At 44.8% G+C, this 18,340-nt stretch overlaps 1 protein-coding gene across 1 annotated transcript in view; it reads left to right on the plus strand.

The window, feature by feature from the left end:
- The window catches only part of DISC1 (DISC1 scaffold protein), a 351,558-nt gene that overhangs the window by 133,120 nt on the left and 200,098 nt on the right, over positions 1–18,340 (plus strand). The window contains exons 7-8 of the mRNA XM_032430420.1: positions 10,390–10,444; positions 14,698–14,800. Coding sequence (XP_032286311.1) covers positions 10,390–10,444; positions 14,698–14,800 — 158 coding nt within the window. The remainder of the gene's footprint in view (positions 1–10,389; positions 10,445–14,697; positions 14,801–18,340) is intronic.

An 18,340-nucleotide genomic window follows, 5' to 3' on the forward strand; every position in this document is an offset into this window, starting at 1 on the left:
TCATTGTGTGTGACTAGGTATCACTGAATAACTTGAGAGGAAGGGGTGGAGAGCAGAGTACTTATGATCTGAACGTAAGGCTATTGATATTTTTGACTCTTACTCTCATTTCCTCTTCATCAGACAGCTTAAGATCCCTTACAGACAAATGCCTGCAAGTCAAAATGCTTCTGGCATATGAATTACAGTTACAGTTTGTAGAAGATGGTTTGAGAAGCACTGAAAGATCTGCTTGAGTTAACACTTGGAGTATTTGGGCAAGCCAAATACCAAGTTAATCAGTTGAAAATAAAGCTGTGATTTTTAATGGAACTGGCCTCAGAGGTAAGCTGCGACTACATGATGTCAGGCAGTCTCCCAGTGGGGGTGGGAACTGGCAAGACCAGGCGGGGCGGTGGCGTGCGTGTGCATGCACGGGCGCTCTGTCTTACCCATATCAGCAAATTTGGAAGACCGCACATCCGGTACATTCAGTACTAGCACTCGTTTCCTCTGCTCCACACTTCCACATTAGCGCCCCGACCACAGGAAGTCTTTCCTAGGAAGCCGGAACTCCTCGTGCACTCTCACTCGTTCTCTTTCCGCTCTCCCCTTTGGGAGTACTTACACAAGCTACATAGATGGATTTTATTAAGAAGAATTTATAGTCGTACAAAATGGATCAAAGGGCTGAAAGTCTGAGTATTTCTCTGGCCTATTTTTCTTGATTTCTTTTATTTAATCTCTTTTGCTTGGGGCAGAGAGGGAAACATCACCTATATTTACCCTAGTTAAAAACCCATGTGCTTGATTTCTGTCAGATTACTCAAAACTACTTTCTTACTCTGATGTAGTCATGGTTATTTGTATGAATGCTTTATTAAAAACCTTTCAATACTTCACTGTGCCCAAGATCCAGGATGAATGTGAGTGTCGGTCACATGAGCAGACTCTGTGTCATGTTCCTGTCCCACCACCGAGCAGGACAGAGATTATGTGCCGGGCCAGAGGTGGTGAGGATGGTCATGGGGTGCCAGAGCTCTGGGCTCTTGGTACAGATCTCTCCCCACTGCACTATTCAGGCTTCCCCAAGAGGAAATGTCTCAGGTAACCAGCCTGATAGCTTTTACAGCCGTATAGAATGGCTTGCTCCTGATGAGTATATGTGCCCTATCTTGCCTTCTCGAGATCATCTGAAATCTGGAGGAATTCTTGGCATTTTTGTTGTCTGTGCCCCGTGCGTGTCCTACCGGTGACATGTGACATTATCATCTGTGAGGCAAGAAGGGTCCATAGAAGGAAAAAGGCCAAGTAGATAAAATCCTGCATTTCCTAAAGCTGTTTTTGCTGCCATCTTCTTAACCACTTGCCCCTGACAGAAGGTTAGAGGACCGAGCAGTAATTGGCAAGGGTGTTAATGTCAACGGATTCCTGTATTTTTTTTTTTTTTTTAATTCAAGACCCAAGTAATGCCAGGGTGGCTGTCATTTTGCCCTTTATGTCATTTCTATCTTGCTTCAGTAACAATCTCTCATTCTTAAACTTATTTTTACTAAACAAGACACGGGATGAAACTACAAATGGGGAGAGAGACAGAGGGGCAGGGAGAAGACTGTTTGGAGATGAGATTGATATTCCTCCTCCTTTCCCAGAGATTTTTGCTGAAATAGGACTTCAGCATCAGGCCACGTATACACAGGCAGGAGATGGACAGGCACCTGCCAATAGACAGCAGACCTTCTGCACAACTCTGTTCTGAGGACTGAAAAATTGTGCCTTGCTTAGAAAAATGAGAGATGTCTGGCCTCTATTTCCGCCTCTGTCACCAACATCATCTGGCACTTTATATAACCTATATGTCTTTTGGCCACTCTAGCTCTCTGCAGGTAAAATAATATTGGTAAGAGAATCTTGAATGGCAGAATAGTGAAAGAACTTTGGATGGTAGGATTGAAAGTTTCTTAGAAATAACTTGGCTCAACTGCCTCACTTTGTGGGTAAGGAAATAGAGCTCCAGAGAGAAGTGACTTGCTCAAAGTCTTGCAGAGAGTTGGGGGGGTTGTGGATGGAATTCTCAGAGTCATTAATATTGTATTTGGCAAAGGTCAGATGAGAGTAGGGACACAGTTTGTTCTTCAAAGGCTCGTCTTTGGGGCACGTGTGTGGCTGGCGTCCTGGGTGTGGTCTAACGTGCTGGGCCAGGGCTGGTGCCAAGGGTGGTGGTGGCAGAAGGAAGCATAAAGAACAAAGGAAGGCCACATGAAGTGAGAGGTAGTTTCTCTAGGACACGAACACAAAGGAGTCAGTTCAGGCCCACCTGACATCTGTGCCTCAGAAGAGGACCAATGGGATGCTTGCTTGACCTTGTCTTCCCCCCCTGGCATCTGTCCTTCCTGCCCTGGGATTCTGATGGGCTTTACATGTGGACACCTGGCCTGCATGTCCAAGAGATATCCACATCTTCAAAGTAGCCACTGCTCAACCGGTGCTTGGGCCTACAGGTATGTCCACTGTGGTGTGTTCCACCCTCGAGAGGAATACTTGGAGAAGAGTCCTGGCAGGCAGCAGTCTCATGGCTCTTAGGGAAGGCCTGGCCTAGATCTGGATGGGCATGTATCTCTGGTCTCGTGGATGCTTCATTTCAAGAGTATAGAGGATCAGGTCAGGGCCCTCTGATGCATGGATCTATGGGAAGTATTGAAAGTATTACTAAAAGAAGGTACAGATTTAAGTTTCTTATAAGGCTTTTGAGGTATGCTTCCCTAAGTCTGGAGAAATAGGGAGTGAACAGTGGTTGGTTGCTATTTGATTGGGGTGTGGGGTTTTTTAAACGAATAGATACCTAATGCAGCGATAGGTTATTGAGGAAGATTAGCAAGATACTCTAAGCACTGTCACTCTGAATTTTACAGAGTGACCCTCTGGCCTAGGCAGTTTGGCAGCAGAGAGGACTCATTTGCACTGGCTAGAGACAGGCTCCAGGCTGAGACCTGTGGGTGCCCTGTACACAGTCCTGGTCCTTACTTCTGACCTTCTAGCTCTCCACACGTCTCCCTCCTCATGCCAGTCTGCATTAGTTTGTTAGGACTGCCATAACAAAGTACTGCAGGTGGGTGGCCTAAACATAGACATTTATTGTGTTTAAGTGTCTAAGATCAAGGTATGGGCAGGGCTTGTCCTTCTGAAGACCTTGAGGGAAGGATCTGTTCCAAGTCTCTCTCCTTGGCTTATAGGTGACTTTCTTCCCCCTGTGTCTCTTCCCACTGTCTTCCTTCTCTGTGTGTTTCTGAATCCAAATTTCTCCTTTTTATAAGGATACCAGTTATATTGGAGTAGGGCCCACCCTAACAGGCTCTTCTCAACTAACTACATTTGCAATGACCCTTTTTGCAAATCAGGTCACATTCTGAAATGCAGGGTGCAGGGTGGTTAGGACTCTAAGATGTGAATTTTGGGGGAATAAAATTCAGCCTATACATAGTCTATGAAGAGAAACCATCCAAAAGACATAAGTCAAAGAGAGCCAGAGTTCTAAGACATGGGATTTAGGAAGAGGAGTGAAGATCTTACTGAGTAGACTCTAGGTTTTTAATCTCTTCTTCCTCATATAAAGTTCCACCTACAGCAGGTCCCTCTTATCCACAGGGATATGTTCCAAGACCCCCAGTGGATGCCTGAGACCATGGGTAGTACCGAGTCCTATGTATACTGTGTTTTTTCCTATACATACATACTTATGATAAAGTTTAAGTTATAAATTAGGCACAATAAGAGATAAACAACAATAACTAATAATAAAATAGATCAATTATAACAATGTATTATGATAAAAATTACATGAATGTGGTCTCTTTCTCAAAAAATCTTATAGTACTATACTCATGCATCTTGCGATGATGAGAAATGATAAGCCCACATGATGAGATGAAGTGAGGTGAATGACGTAGGCACATGACATAGTGTTAGGCAACTATTGACCTTCTGACAATAGCTTGGAACATCATCTCCTTCCAGACTGGTTGATTGCAGGTAACTGAAACCACTGAAAGTGAATCATAAATAAGGCAGAGACTACTGTGTTCCTTAGGAAGAAGACAAGATGGTGAGCAGCACTCACTAAGCAAATATTAATAAGTACCCATTATGTGCCAGGAACTTTTCCATGAAAGATCATTGCCCCTGACAGCTTTCTGTCTACTGGGGGTGGGGGGGTGGGGAGAGGCAGAAAGAAACAATAAATATAATAAGGAAGTAGATCACATAGTAGGTTAGTAGGAAGTGAATGCTATGGGGGAAGAACAGGAGAGGATGTGAATTTGCAGTTTTAAATGGAGTCGTCAGGCTGGGCTCCCTGAGAGGGTAAGATTAGAGCAAGAACTTGAAGGGGGGTGGGGGGCTGGCCCGGCACATGTCTCGGGGTCAGAGGGAGCATCCAGGCTCAGAGGGCCTGTGTCCCTCAAGGCAGATTGGGGGCGCTGTCAGGAGGCCTCTAAGGCAGGGCAGAGCCAGTGAAGGAGGGCCTTGTGGGAGAGGCGGTCAGAGACGTGATGGAAGGTGGGCCGCACTGGTCCTTGGCTTTCCCTGGGTGTCCTGGAGCCAAATCTGAGCCGAGCAGTGGTGAGGACAAAGCAGGGGGCCAGCTCACAGGCCTTTGTAGCATTTCAGAGGACAGTGTCCGTGGGCCAGAGTGGTTCTCTGGTTGGCCTGTTCTCCCTTAGAACTGTTTCTCACCCCAAGTCATCAAACCCGAATTACCTGGCTAATAGTGTCCTGCATACATCTCCTTCTGGCCCTTGACCAGTCTTGGCTTGTGCTATTTAGACTCGTTACCGTGATTGACTTCCATCCCATCTTCCCTTCTCGTTAGTGCTGAAAAGCAATTGGTCCCTCCCCAAGCTGAATTTTTTATTACTGGTGTTTTTGACACCAGTGGTAGCATTCTCATGATACTGCAGGAGTATTTAAGAGAGCTTTTCATCCCCAACCTGAAGCTCGGGCGTTTGTGAGCTCCTATACTGACCCAGTGGTCCCATAATCATTTTTTTTTTTTTTTAATCAAAGACATTCTTATGTAAACTTTTCTTTTTTTTAAAAAAGATTTTATGTATGTATGTATGTATGTATGTATGTATTTAGCATGAGCTGGGGAGGGACAGAGGGAGAGGGAGAGAATCTCAAGCAGAATCTACGCTGAGCACAGAGCCCGACGCGGGGCTTGATCTCAAGACCCTGAGATCATGACCTGAGCCGAAATCAAGAGTCGGATGCTTAACTGATGAAGCCACCCAGGAGTCCCTTTATATAAACTTTTCTTATAGCCGCCCCTCAAATCCTTAGCTCCCACGCTACCAGTAAGAACGTTCGCATTCTACACATATCTGTTGTGGCCTCTCTCACTCTGCCACTTGGGTGAGTTGCAAATGGAACCGTCTGTTAGTCTGGAGCAAACAAAAGAGCTGTCAAGTTGTCTGTTGTCCACCTGCTGCTATGGAGAAGTGACTCTTTTTTTGTTGGACCCCGGAGTACCAGCATGTAGGATCTTAATAACACATATGATTAATTGCATGTTAATTTGAGTTGAAAATTGAAAACCCCCCATGGGTTAGTTTGCTTGGGCGGCATAACAAGGTAGCACAGACTGGGCAGCTTCAGTAACAGAAATCTACTGTCTCACAGTTCTGGAAGCTAGAGGTCTAAGAGCAAGGTGTCGGCAGCTTTAGTCTCTCCCAAGGCCCCTCTTCCTGGCTGTCTTCTCCTTGTGTCCCCATGTGGTCTTCCCTCTGTGTGTGTGTGTGTCTGCATCCGAATTTTCCCTTTCCATGAGGACACCAGGCGTGTTGCATTAAGGTCCACCCTCATGCCCTTGCTTTAATCTGATTGCCTCTGGAAAGACCCTGTCTCTGAATAAGGTCCCACGATGAGGACACCAACATAATGAACCGGGGTGAGAGGGACACAATCAACTCAGAAGTGACCCCTTTGCCCTCGAGTTATTTTGCCACCACGAGCTCCCGGCCCATCTGCCCCTGATGTGCTTTCTCTGCTGCATGTTCTTGTCGACAGTCTTGATTTTTCTAAGGCTTTATTTGTTGAAGGTGCATTTTGGTCATATGATTTAAACACCAGTTTGTGAGTAAGGAATAATGTGCATTTACAAATAATGATAGCGATTGTACGGTAAATTTAACATAATTCTAAAATAGGATTCTAGAAGTCAGGCTGGACAGTGAGAGCATGTTTTGAACAAGGACTTGGCTTCCAGGAGAGGCAGTACCGGTTAATGGTTAGGAGAACAGACGGCCGGACTGCCTGGGTCATCATTTACCCCCTTACCAGCTGGTTAACCCTGGGACAGTTACTTAAATCTCTCGTTGACTGAGCTTTTTTGTCTGAAAGAGTAGATATTATAGTACCAACTGCACAGAGTTGTGAGAATTTAAAATGCTCATGTACATAAGGATTATAGAAGAAGGCCTGGTACACAGTAAGTGCTCAGTAAATGTTTGGCACTACTATTCTTAGGACGGCTGCTTTGCACAAAGATACTCAATTTGAGTAAATTAGGTCTGATGTATTTGCTAAAACATTATTTGTGGAGACAGTGTAGGTGCTTCTAGCATCGGTGTATTTGATCTGAGAAGACAGTTCTCATGTGTCATTGATAATACACAAGCTCGGGACGCCTGGGTGGCTCAGTCGGTTAAGCGTCTGCCTTCGGCTCAGGTCATGATTCCAGGGTCCTGGGATCGAGTCCCGCATCGGGCTCCCTGCTCAGCAGGGAGTTTGCTTCTTCCTCTGTCTCTTGCTCCCCCTGGTTGTGCTTTCTCTCTCTCTCTCTCTGGCAAATAAATTAATAAAATCTTAAAAAAAAAGTACGTTTAAAAAAATACACAAGCTTAAAAGAAACATGGGGATTAGTTTTAATCATTGAAGTGCGTGTAACTCTTTTTTTTTTTTTAAACATTTAACTTATCTAATTCGGTGGTTTTTTTTTTTTTTTTTAAAGATTATTTATTTATTTATTTGACAGACACAGCGAGAGAGGGAACACAAGCAGGGGGAGTGGGAGAGGGAGAAGCAGACTTCCCGCTGAGCAGGGAGCCCGATGCGGGGCTCGATCCCAGGACCCTGGGATCATGACCTGAGCCTAAGGCAGACGCTTAACGACTGAGCCACCCAGGTGCCCCTCTAATTCGGTGGTTTTTAATTTGAATTCTTGCTGCTGGAATCTTGGTTCATGGGCCACAGGGGGATGGTGGGGCACTAAGTGGGTGGGGTCAGTGTGACATTGTTTGTACCCCATGCCAGACACCCACCCTTAACCAGAATGGATCCCCTTGTTACGGATTTTATATATGGATTGCAGTTCTATGTACAATTTGTCTGAAAGAGTTCTGCTACTAAAAATAGCTTGAAAACCACTAGCTTGGTATGTAGATTATTCATATCCTTCTGCCCCCCTGTTGCTTTCATTCTGTGTATACCCCAGGGATGCAACTAATGTTAATATTAGCCTGAGCAAAACATAATTAGGAAGGTAAATCTACTGCAAAAAGTAATACAGCATAAATTAAATAAATTAAATATAAATCAAATCAAATATGAAACAATGCATTCAATTATCTGCATCACTGCTTCCCTGCTCTAACATGGATATTTGAGAGGAGACTCGTTTTCTTTCTGGGTTAGGACCCGAGCCGAGCCAAGACCAATGAATTGTGTCAACCCCTGGAAGGCTGGTTCTTGACCTATTGAGCGTGAGTTAAAGGCACTGCTATTTGGTCAGCTGAATTTTCAGGGTCAGTAAGTGGACCCACCAGCTATCTATCTTCATTGTTAATGCATGAACTAGTGTTTGTGTGTGGCCGCGAACACTTACTTATAAAATACTATTCAATGCTCATCATATAGGATTAATTTTGTGGTGAACTGTTTCCTGAAAAGTTATTAGTTGCACAGACTCCCATCCGCCTGGCAAGGGAAGGTGCATTTCTGCAGAACCACGGGAAGTTTGAAGTGTGGACAACAGACATTAGCAGCATGAAGCTAGAGCTGCTTCTGGAATCAGAGGTAGAATGGGTACCGGCGCATCTTGGACACCCTCTGCTCTTCTCTTCCTAGCATCTCCAGTGGCTGGGTCCGTTCCCTGCTCTCCATGTTAGCATGACACTCAAACTCACCTCCTTTCAAAAGATCCAACCTCCATCCAGCGGGCTGGAATTCTCCAGGCAGGATTCCACATGTGCGTTCCCACTGTTCCCGCCACGCACACTGATGTTTGTCCTATCGTGACTCCTGAATTCAGAAAATCCTGCTGCCATGTGTGCCCTGCTCTTTGTCAGCTGTCATCTGACCTCAGCTCAGTGGGGTGTCCCTCCTCCGCTGAATGTCGGTCTGAAGTGGGGATGACTGGTTTAGAAGGGACCTGCCCCAGCTCTAGGGTATTTGCAATGGAAACGAACTTGCTTGTGCTCAGAAGTCACAGGTTGGTGGAGGTGATGACGTTCCAAACCAGTTCTTAGAGCTGAAGAACCCCAGCAAGGGGCAAACTGGCCGCCTCCCTCGGATACTATGCAACCCGTGCCAGAGAAACTTTTCCTGACCCCTCTCCCCACGCAGACCCCAGGAAACCTGACCTTCCCTGCATTTGCAGCTCACCATTTTGCTAAGTGACCTTCTCTCTTTTAGTACCTATACCTTTTTTTTTCTTTTAATTTTTTTCTTTTGGGCTACTGTTTGGAAGCAGTGAGCTGTTGAGGGCAAGAACCAGGTCTTTATGCTCTGAGTTCCTAACTTACTAGGTGCCCAGGAGATATTGGAAGAATTAATGAGTTTGTGAATGAATGAATGAATGAATGAATGAATGAAAAGACCCAGAGCATATGTTTTCACTGTTTTTCAGCATCAACGTAATGAAAGGATCCCCACCTTCCTTTCCTTTCAGACTTCTGTCCCTCCGTGCCTGCCCTTGGGCCTCGCAGCTGGGCTTCTGCTGAAGGTGCCTGCCTGACTACTCTAAATCACCTCTCATAGTGCTGCCCAATTAATTTTCCAGAAAAACCCTATTTCTTTCCTATTGCTCTCCTGCTCAAAACTAGAATAATTTCCCATTGCCTGTGGGATAAAGCTCAGAACTCCTTAGCCCAGCATTCGGTATTGACTATAGCTTGTCCTTGATATTCCTTTAAGAATTATTTTGATTGTGAATATTCTAAACACACTGAAAAATATATACTCATTTACCCACCACTGAGATTAAACAAATATTAGCATTCCCCTCCCTTATTTTCCTAAATAAACAAGCACACATTGCAGATGTGGACAGACTTCTCCCTTCTGTCCTACCCCTCTCCCCCACTCCCATTAGAAACAATCCTTCCCCTTCTTGTCCATCACAGTTCACCTCTGTGAACGATATGGTCCAGTTGGACTCATCTTTTCCCTGGAGTTTTGTTCTTCCTTCTTTTCCCTTGAGGCCCAGTTCACTTTCCGCCTCTTCCAGGAAGCTCTCCCACTAGTCCCATAGTTTTCTAAATTGCTACCCACCTTACTGTCTCCACTGTGCCCTTGGAGACAGTATCTGCCTGTGATAGGTTTTTTTTTTAAATTAAGGTTTTATTTATTTATTTGAGACAGAGAGAGAGAGAGCACGCATGAACAGGGGGAGGAGCAGAGGGAGAGGGAGGGGGAAAGAATCTCAAGCAGACTCTGCACTGAGTGTGGAGCCCGATGTGGGGCTCCATCCCACGACCCTGAGATCATGACCTGAGCCGAAACCAAGAGTTGGAGGCTTAACCAACTGAGCCACCCAGGTGCCCCTGCCTGTGACAGTTTTTAGGTAGCAGTTTGATCCTAGCACTGGGTTCCTATTCGCAATAGTATTTTTTTCATCTTGCTTTATATCGTAGTTGATTGTCTGTGTGTACTTCCTCTCTTTTAGGTAACAACATTGAGAATAAGATCTGACTCTTAGTTTCATCCATTTGTCATCCATCCATATTTGTTGGATTACACAGTGTACCTGAATAGATAATACTTGATTACTGCCCATGAAATGCTACCCCGTGTAGACCATCCTTCTTGGAAGGTAGTTATAGGAATGTGAATTTTCATCCTTTGCTGCCAAGACATCTGGGTTGTTTCTTTATCCTGTCTATGTGCTATGGAGTTGTTCACTATGGGAAGAACAGATTTAAGCACTAGCCTAAGTAGAGCATCATTAGGGAGGGGAAATCTGCTTCCTAGCAACATGTTATTCCACAGTCAAATGGAACCAATTTGGCATCATCTTTCCCACTGTTCTTCAGCCTTTAGGCTGATGGGAAGTTCACCGTTTCACAGTGTTCCTCTATGTGGTGGTATGGAACTATGATTCCAAGAAGACCAATGTCCTTTTTCTAATTCTTCTAGCCTCCAGGAGCGGATAAAATCCCTCAACTTGTCACTTAAGGAAATCCCTGCTAAGGTAAGTATCTTTATATGACCATTTTCTGAAGTCTCTCAAGTTTTCTTTTGACTTAATGTCATGTCTAGGTCACATGATATTTCAGGCTAGCTCATGGCTCTGGAGGAAGTGTAGACTCTACAGAGCCATTCGACAGGCCAGGCGATGCGCCCGAAGAGCCGGGAATGGGGGCTGCTCTTGTGGTAGGGGTCCTGGCTTGTGGTCCTCCAGAGATTGACTGGTTCGGCCTTTGCCTAACAGGAGCTGCCAGTGTTAGGGAATGGGAAATGAGTGCTTTCGGGTACCATCAAATGCCTTTGCATGAAAAGGCTTTCGGGATGGGAGTAATCTGAAAAATTGTTTCTCTTCCAGGAGGACAGGGTTCAGGGATCCTCACAAACAGGTTTTAGGAAAGTTTGCATAGCAGGTGTTTGTTTTTGCAACTTTTTAAGCTGACTTCAGAATCATTTTGCCTATTTTCTCTGCCATTTATACTTCATACCAGGACCTCGGTTTGTATAGAGATAGCGCAGTCCTGCAGTATTCCCTGGGAGCACCTAGCCAATTCAATTAAATAGTCAATGTCATGGTTAGTTAGGATAACCACAGTTTACAAAACAAAATCCTTCCCTGCAGAGATAGTTATATGTGACCGAGTTACTGACAAACTGAGAAGCAGGATCAATTACTCTGTGAATTACTAAATGTGTGGCGGAGAACTGGGATGAATCGTTGATTATTTGCGTTAGGTCTGGGAGCCAGGGCTGGTTATAAGATGGTCAGAATGGACAAAAGAACAGGTTTCTGAGCAGAGAGCAAAGCAGATGGGAGTCCACTGGCCTGGAAGGAATGTTTTCTTGCCCTCGCCCAGCGCCCAGGAGAGAGATCCAGAAGACCTGCCAATGGGCTTGCATGTCACCACAGCTGGGCTGAGACTGGGGCTGTGTTGTTGGCAAAAGTGTCCACAGTTTTTCTGGAACATTTTTTCAGTTTTTGTGTACATTTTCTGAAAAATACATTAAATGATTTTGCTAAAAAATCACACGGCCGCAGTTTGATAGGCAGTGACATCCGGCTAGAACGTTTGCCTGAAGAAGAGCAAGATGGGATCCGAGGCACTGCTTTATTCAGAGCCGTGCAAGGAGCAGAATCCCCAGGCGGGACTCTGGTAAAGGGCTTTTGTCGTGGGTTCTCACACTGCGCAGTGCTGAGAGACCTTCTTCCCTGCTCAAGGGAGACTGACTCGGTTTACCCATTTTGTCACATGAAGGAGGAGGGGAAGTGCTAGAGGGCGTACCTGAATTTCTGTTCTGTATGTTTCGGTGATGTCGCCGACTAGTATTCATGTTCTATAACTGTCTGGCAGGTTACCTCCAGGCGGAGCCACTGGGGAGGTGAGGAGAGACCAAAGCTTCCTGCATGGGGCAGGGGGTAGGAGTATTCCTTCTCCTGTATTTTCTGGCGTAAATATGTGCCATTTGTCAGGTGCATCCTGATTTCTGCGCAGAATTAACAGGTGGAAGTACTCTAGGGTTTGGGTGTATTGAGTATTGGAACGTGCTGTGTGTAATCTGAATGAGTTCCTCTCCCAGCAATGAGCAGGCAGGCTTGCCTAGTACAGAATACACATGGTGTTGATATAGGAGTGTGTTTTCTAGGACATTTTATATTATGCACATGTACATATTAACATATGCACATGATAGTGGGATTTGTTGATAATCCCCAGCTACTGTTAAAGCTCTTGGATTTGCCCAAATGCCAAAAGTGATTGGCTTTGTTTGCATACCTTCTCTAATACACTTACGAATAACTCCTAATTCCCTTGCTTTTCCATAAGATTAAGGAATTCATATCTAAGATTTTAAAATGTAAATCTAAAAGCTTCATTTGATAATGAGTTCCTCAGGGTCCAATTTTATCTGGAAATAAAAAGGAGGTGCAGATTTTCTGGGGCGTGTTTGTGTGTGGATAGGTGGGTGTGTATGTCTGCACATACACGAATGTGTGTGTGTGTGTGTGTGTGTGTGTGTATGGGGGACATATATTAGTGCACATGGAATTGAAACAAAACTGCATAGTCACACAGAAACAACTTTGCACTCTGGACTCGATTGACTCATGACCTTGAGGTAAAAATTGCAGGTTGGCCCAGTTTTCTTCCTTTAATGTATTAGGTATATATATCTGATATTCATTTGATTCCTCCCCCAAAGAGAAATGGAACCTTCCTTCATTCATTACATTTCTTTGACGTTGATGGTTCCCCAAACCAGGTAATTAAGGGATAAATGAGATGGAAGAAATAGTTGGAAATAAATGGAATATCTGGAGGTTGGTAGATATTAGATTACATCCAGCAGTGCTTCAAAGAATGTACATTGCAATTTAATAAGAAGATTTAGAAAGGCTGTCTTGTATTAATAGTGACAGCTTGAAGGATTGATTTGCTCAACAAAGGAGAAACTGACCCAATTATGATTAACAGAAGCTGTTAACTAAAATCAGGAAGACCGGACATACATTGGATGAGACATAAGAATTATGGCTGGTGTTACGGACTTAGCAGAAATGTTCCTGGACTTCCGATGACATTCTTAGGTGGATGGAAAGGGACATGCCCGCCATCAGGCACTGGGCCAACCCGAGACTAAGTGCTGTGGGGAGCAATCCAGAGCATCTTCTTTTTAACACCCAGTTCTGACTCCTGACAATTCTCACCTGGGGCATGGGGATGCTCATCACTGCTGATGCCGGCTTTGGTGTGGAGGCCACCACACTGTGGCCTTCATCCAGAGAATGAGTTTTGTAAAGAGATTTGGGAAGTTACAGCTGCTTAATGGAAAAGAACATGTTTAAGGCCATGAAAGAAATAGTCTAACATTTTAGGCAGGATGGGTGAGGTCTGCTTTGATTCCAAAAATAATTTTAATTTCAGTCTGAGATAAGCAAAACAATTCAAGTTGATGGTATCTAGCAAGATCTAGGTTCTTCTGGGGAAATTGGATTTTATATTTTCTCTGGGCACTATGAACCCAACTGGGTTAATTTTAGTTTTTGAATGGAATTAGATTTTTAGCAAGAAAAGAGGGATCCTTTGTGGGCCACCCAAAATGTCTCCATACACACGTTTGTTGTTATTCAACTGAGTTGTGTGCTTTTGTTGAACTGGATGTTTTTCTAGGTAGCTCACCAATCTGAGTGTAGATATCAATCAAATATGAGGTTTTTGCTTTAAACAAAAGAAAAAATGTGATGTTTTTGTTTCAAAGAAAATAAAAGATAACCTAAGTCATTTGGGAAAAGAAAGTGAGGTTTAAGATTTTTGCTATTTTTGAAAGAGCAAAGAAAAATGTAGGGAGTGTTTGGGTATCCTGGAAAAACACGATAAAACCTGTAAACCTCCTTGAGGTCTACTTGTCTGTTTTTCAAGTCTGACTTGCCAGCAAATATCTGCCCTTAAAGATTCATTAGACAGCATCTACTAGTAATTAGCCTGCCCTTGATCTCAACTGTTGTGCACCTTCACTTACTGCTTATCGTGTGCCAGACACAGAGCAGTCCCTGCTCACATAGAGCTTGCATTCTAATGGAGAGAAATACCAGGAAAACAGAAGAAGAAAAACAAATAGTGTCAGCTGGAGAAGACATGGTGGGAAAATGTCCCGCAGGGGAAAGGGGGAAGGGGAGGGAGAGTTGAGGGGGTTGCTATTTTTTATAGGTAATCAGCCAGGCCTTTCTTCCCAGGTGATGTCTGAGCAGAGCCTGAAGGGTGTGAGTGGGCTAAGCCATTTGGGGCAAGAATGTTTCAGAAGGAGGGAGTAACCCTGGGGAGGGAGTAGGTAGGGTGGTGAGGTTATTCTAGTTTGTGGTTGCGCTCTGGTTTGTTAGCTCTTGTCATTTTTGTGTGTGGGGGTGGTGAAGGTACGGGACCTGATGGGTGCCAATGCTTGTTTTATTTAGCCCTCCCTCCCTCCCTCCCTCCCTCCCATCTTCCTCCCTCCTTCTCTCCTTGTCTCCCTCCCTCTTTCTCTCCCTTCCTCCCTTCTTCCCTCCCTTCCTTCCTACCTACCTTCCTTCATCTTCCTTCCTCCCTTCTTTCCTCTTTTCTTGCTTTCTTTTTACATTGTTTGCTTTTAAATAACTCTGCTTCAGTTACTCTTTATCACCCCTCTTCATTGCTTATAAACCCAGAAATCTCTGTCTGGCTGCTCCATTGCCTTCTGATTTTTACGTGAGTAAATGACGAGTCCTGGCTGTTTTTCCCCCTCTAGGTGTGTATGAGCGAAAGACTCAGCAGCACTCTCAGGAAGAAAGTAAATGACATCGAAACCCAACTCCTGGCGTTGCTTGAAGCCAAAATGCTTGCTGTATCAGGTAACTGGACATAGTGGGGACATGAAGTAGGTGAGGGGAATAATGCCAGTTGCCACCACATCCAGGTTTTGTCCTCGAGTAACATTCTACCCGTTACTTATGTAATACTTGGACATTTCAGAGCTTTTGTGGGAAGTCTCACTAAAACTCATGGACTAAATGGGCAGCATGGCCTCCTCGTAAGACTCTTAAAACTACATATGCACATATAATAAAAAAATTAGTTGTCTAGGTACCATATTTTGGACTTCTGGTTTGTTTCTTTAAGAGACTAGAGGTGCGCTGCATGCCATGTAATTCTAGCAGATGTTTACATAGCATTATGTGTCTGTAGAGGCTCCGTGGAGACTTTTGGACGTGGTCAGTCCCTTCCTATAGGGAGAGAGAATAACAGGAGACAAGGTGATGTACTCAATTTAACATCCCAGTCAGAGAGATTAGATTTGTGGAGGATTCTCAGTATATCATAATCGATCCTTCATCTGGTAGTTATTAGGAATATATTTTCCCATTAATTAGTAGGTCTCTGAAAATAGTATCTTTCTTTTTTAAAAGATTTTATTTTATTTGAGACAGAGAGAGAGAACATGAATGGGGGAGAGGGGCAGAGGGAGAGGGAGAAGCAGACTCCCCGCTGAGCAGGGAGCCCAGTGCGGGGCTCGATCCCAGGACCCTGAGATCATGACCTGAGCTGAAGGCAGACACTTAACCGACTGAGCCACCCAGGCGCCCCTGAAAATAGTATCTTACCCTATCATTTGAAGAGTGCTTTTAAGCATTCCCCTGTATTCTTATTTTGTTTCATTTTCACAACAGCTGTATTAGGTAGGAGGGAAAGATATGAGGTCCCAATGAACGGATTAGGAGACTGAGGCCCTGGGGTACGTCCTTCGGTTAAGTTCACTCAGTTAGCTAAGTGGTGGCAGAGCAGGGGCTCCAGTTCAGGTGTGATTCATGGATTTTTTAATCCAGTTGTGTCATGACATCCTCCAAGTATTCTCTGAGTTTTATAGGTTGAGTGAACCTGTAGCTCATCAACTTCAGAAGAATCATAAAAATTTAACGAAAAGGTATAATAATTACATGTATGGCTTTTAAATGGCATTTTAAGAAGGAATACAATAATTGGCAGCTTCTGCTTGCTCTTCAGATCATTAAACAACTAATGTTGGCAGCTAACGAGCAATTTGGTTCCTGGTGCAGTCAGGCGTATTATTTACAACCGGAGCAACATCGAAATGTGAATGCGGGGCTTGGCTCTTAACAGCTTCACATGCCATTTACTTGAAATTATGGCCCCATTTGCTAAGAGAAAAAAAAAAAGATTGAACACAATCTTGCTTCTGAGTTAGTGTTTTTGCCTTTCTTAATCCATATATCTTCCTGAGGAATACAGGTGGATGTGTCTCTATTAAGCCCAAGGGAGGAGATGTATCATTTAGGCAGCAGAGATATCCCTCTCTCAAATGTGAATAATCTCTTTTTAGAATCCCAGGGAGAATTCTTAAGATGGTATATTGTATATGGGGCCTGGGTTTCGTGTTTAGTTCTTTGATCAACTGAGAACAGCCGTGAGACCTGACTGGAGGAGGGATGACCTGAATTAACTGGGGTGGGAACTCACCTCTCAACCTCCCTATTTCCTGATTATTCTGTAGGCTGTTGGCAAATAGGCTTTCCAGTCACAGGCCGTCCCCACGGGCCATGCCAGAGCCTGGGTGGACAGCATTCTGGACATAATGGGCTTTCTGTTTCCTTTTGAGCTAAGCTCCGCAGCGGGGAGGACCTGAGCAGGGAAAAGGCACTTCCTGTAGGATCTTGACAGACCTATCTTAGTATATTCAGAACGCCAAACCCTCACTCCATTAAACAAAAGCCATGACAAACCTCTCCAAGAGAAAGAAGTCTTTCTCCATTTTGGTCTGTCTGTGAGAATGCTGAGGGGCAATGCCCTTGGGATTCTTGGATGCCCTCTTGAATGAAGAGGGCCTTAGGGGGTGCCCTTAAGATTCCCAGAAGGCCTTTTGTCTGTCTGAAAGTTTCTTCGATTCACTCCTTGGTTTGGTCTACAGATTGAGACCTTCTCTTAATTTAAGAATCATTTGCTATCTGTAGAGACTGGAAATAAGAAATGGTTTTATTTTCAGACTCACCAAGTCCTAGCTCCTTTATGTTTAACAGTTTATTTTTTTTTTAAAGATTTTATTTATTTATTTGAGAGAGAGAGAGCACGAGCTTGGGGGGGCAGTGGGAGAGGGAGAAGCAGACTCCTTGCTGGGAAGGAGCCTGAAGTAGAGCTCCATCCCAGGACCCTGAGATCATGACCTGAGCCAAAGGCAGATGCTTCACTGACTGAGCCACCCAGGCGCCCCTAACAGTGTATTCTTTAGCTCACTTCTCTTTTCTTGCACTGAATCATAGGCAGTGACAGGACGCCAGCATGCACTTCTGTGTTCTGCCTGGAGTCTCCTTGGCTGTATGACCAACTTCATTAGGAACTTTTTTTCTCGATTACTTCAGTTGATAATGATACCAGACTTTCTGTTACCACATGGCAAGGGTCCCCTTTCCTCCAGCTTCCAGTTATATTTTTCTTGCTTCCCTTTTAGCCTTCACTGAGGTCTGTCAAGGCTTCTGCCTGCCGCCTGGTCCCACTGTCAGTGCCTCAGGTCTAAGGGGTTTGTTACAGCAGCATCCAGACACCAAAATCTGTTCTCGTTATTGATTGTTGCATAATAAATCAGCCTCAGGATTTAGTCACTTAAAACATCACCAGTCATTTATTTTGCCTATGAATCTGCAATCTGGGCACGCCCTGGCAGGGACAGGCGGCTGAACTGGGGCTGGAGAATCCACTTTCATAAAAGGGAGCCCAGCCTAGACAAGGGCTCCTTCACCTCTCTGCTACCTTCACTGAAAACTCTATCCTCTACCCCACAGATTGATTGCTTTGACCTCCACACCTTCTAGAGAGTGTGTAGTGGGTATGGTTGATCTGGGCTCTGTGGTCAAGATGTCAGCATCAGAAGTTCGGACCCATCTCCTTCTCTAGAACTGTGCTAGGCCCCTGCCCAACCACTGGCCTCTGGTGATGAGTGCTTGTGCCTTAGCTCAGTCCAGTTCCACCCTCCGTATGCATGCTCTCCTCCTCACAGCTGTGACCTCCTTGACACTCCAAGACTTTTCATGCGCAGACACAGAAGATATTTAAGTGGTGGTAACCTACGTATAAGATCCAACAACAAGCATCCTCCCTGAATATTGGCCTTCCGTCTTGGACTCTGGGTCTGCACTGCTGCTCACACCCAGTCCTGGTTGGGTCCCCAGGTCCTGTAACTGGGCTCTGCCCCCATCAGTGCTCTGTAACCTGATGAGTGTCCCAGTCTTCATCTGCAGGGGGCCTGCCCTGCTCTGACCATTTCCCCTCCCCTAGGCTCAAAGCCTGGCTCTCTGATGCACAGCTTCTGATATTGCTCTGATACTGAGACATGGTGCGTGCATTTCTGGCTCCAGCCTTTCCCTGCTTGGATCACCCACTGT

This window comes from Phoca vitulina, unplaced genomic scaffold (assembly GCF_004348235.1).
Source record: "Phoca vitulina isolate PV1807 unplaced genomic scaffold, GSC_HSeal_1.0 scaffold43, whole genome shotgun sequence".
Taxonomy (NCBI): Eukaryota; Metazoa; Chordata; class Mammalia; order Carnivora; family Phocidae; genus Phoca; species Phoca vitulina.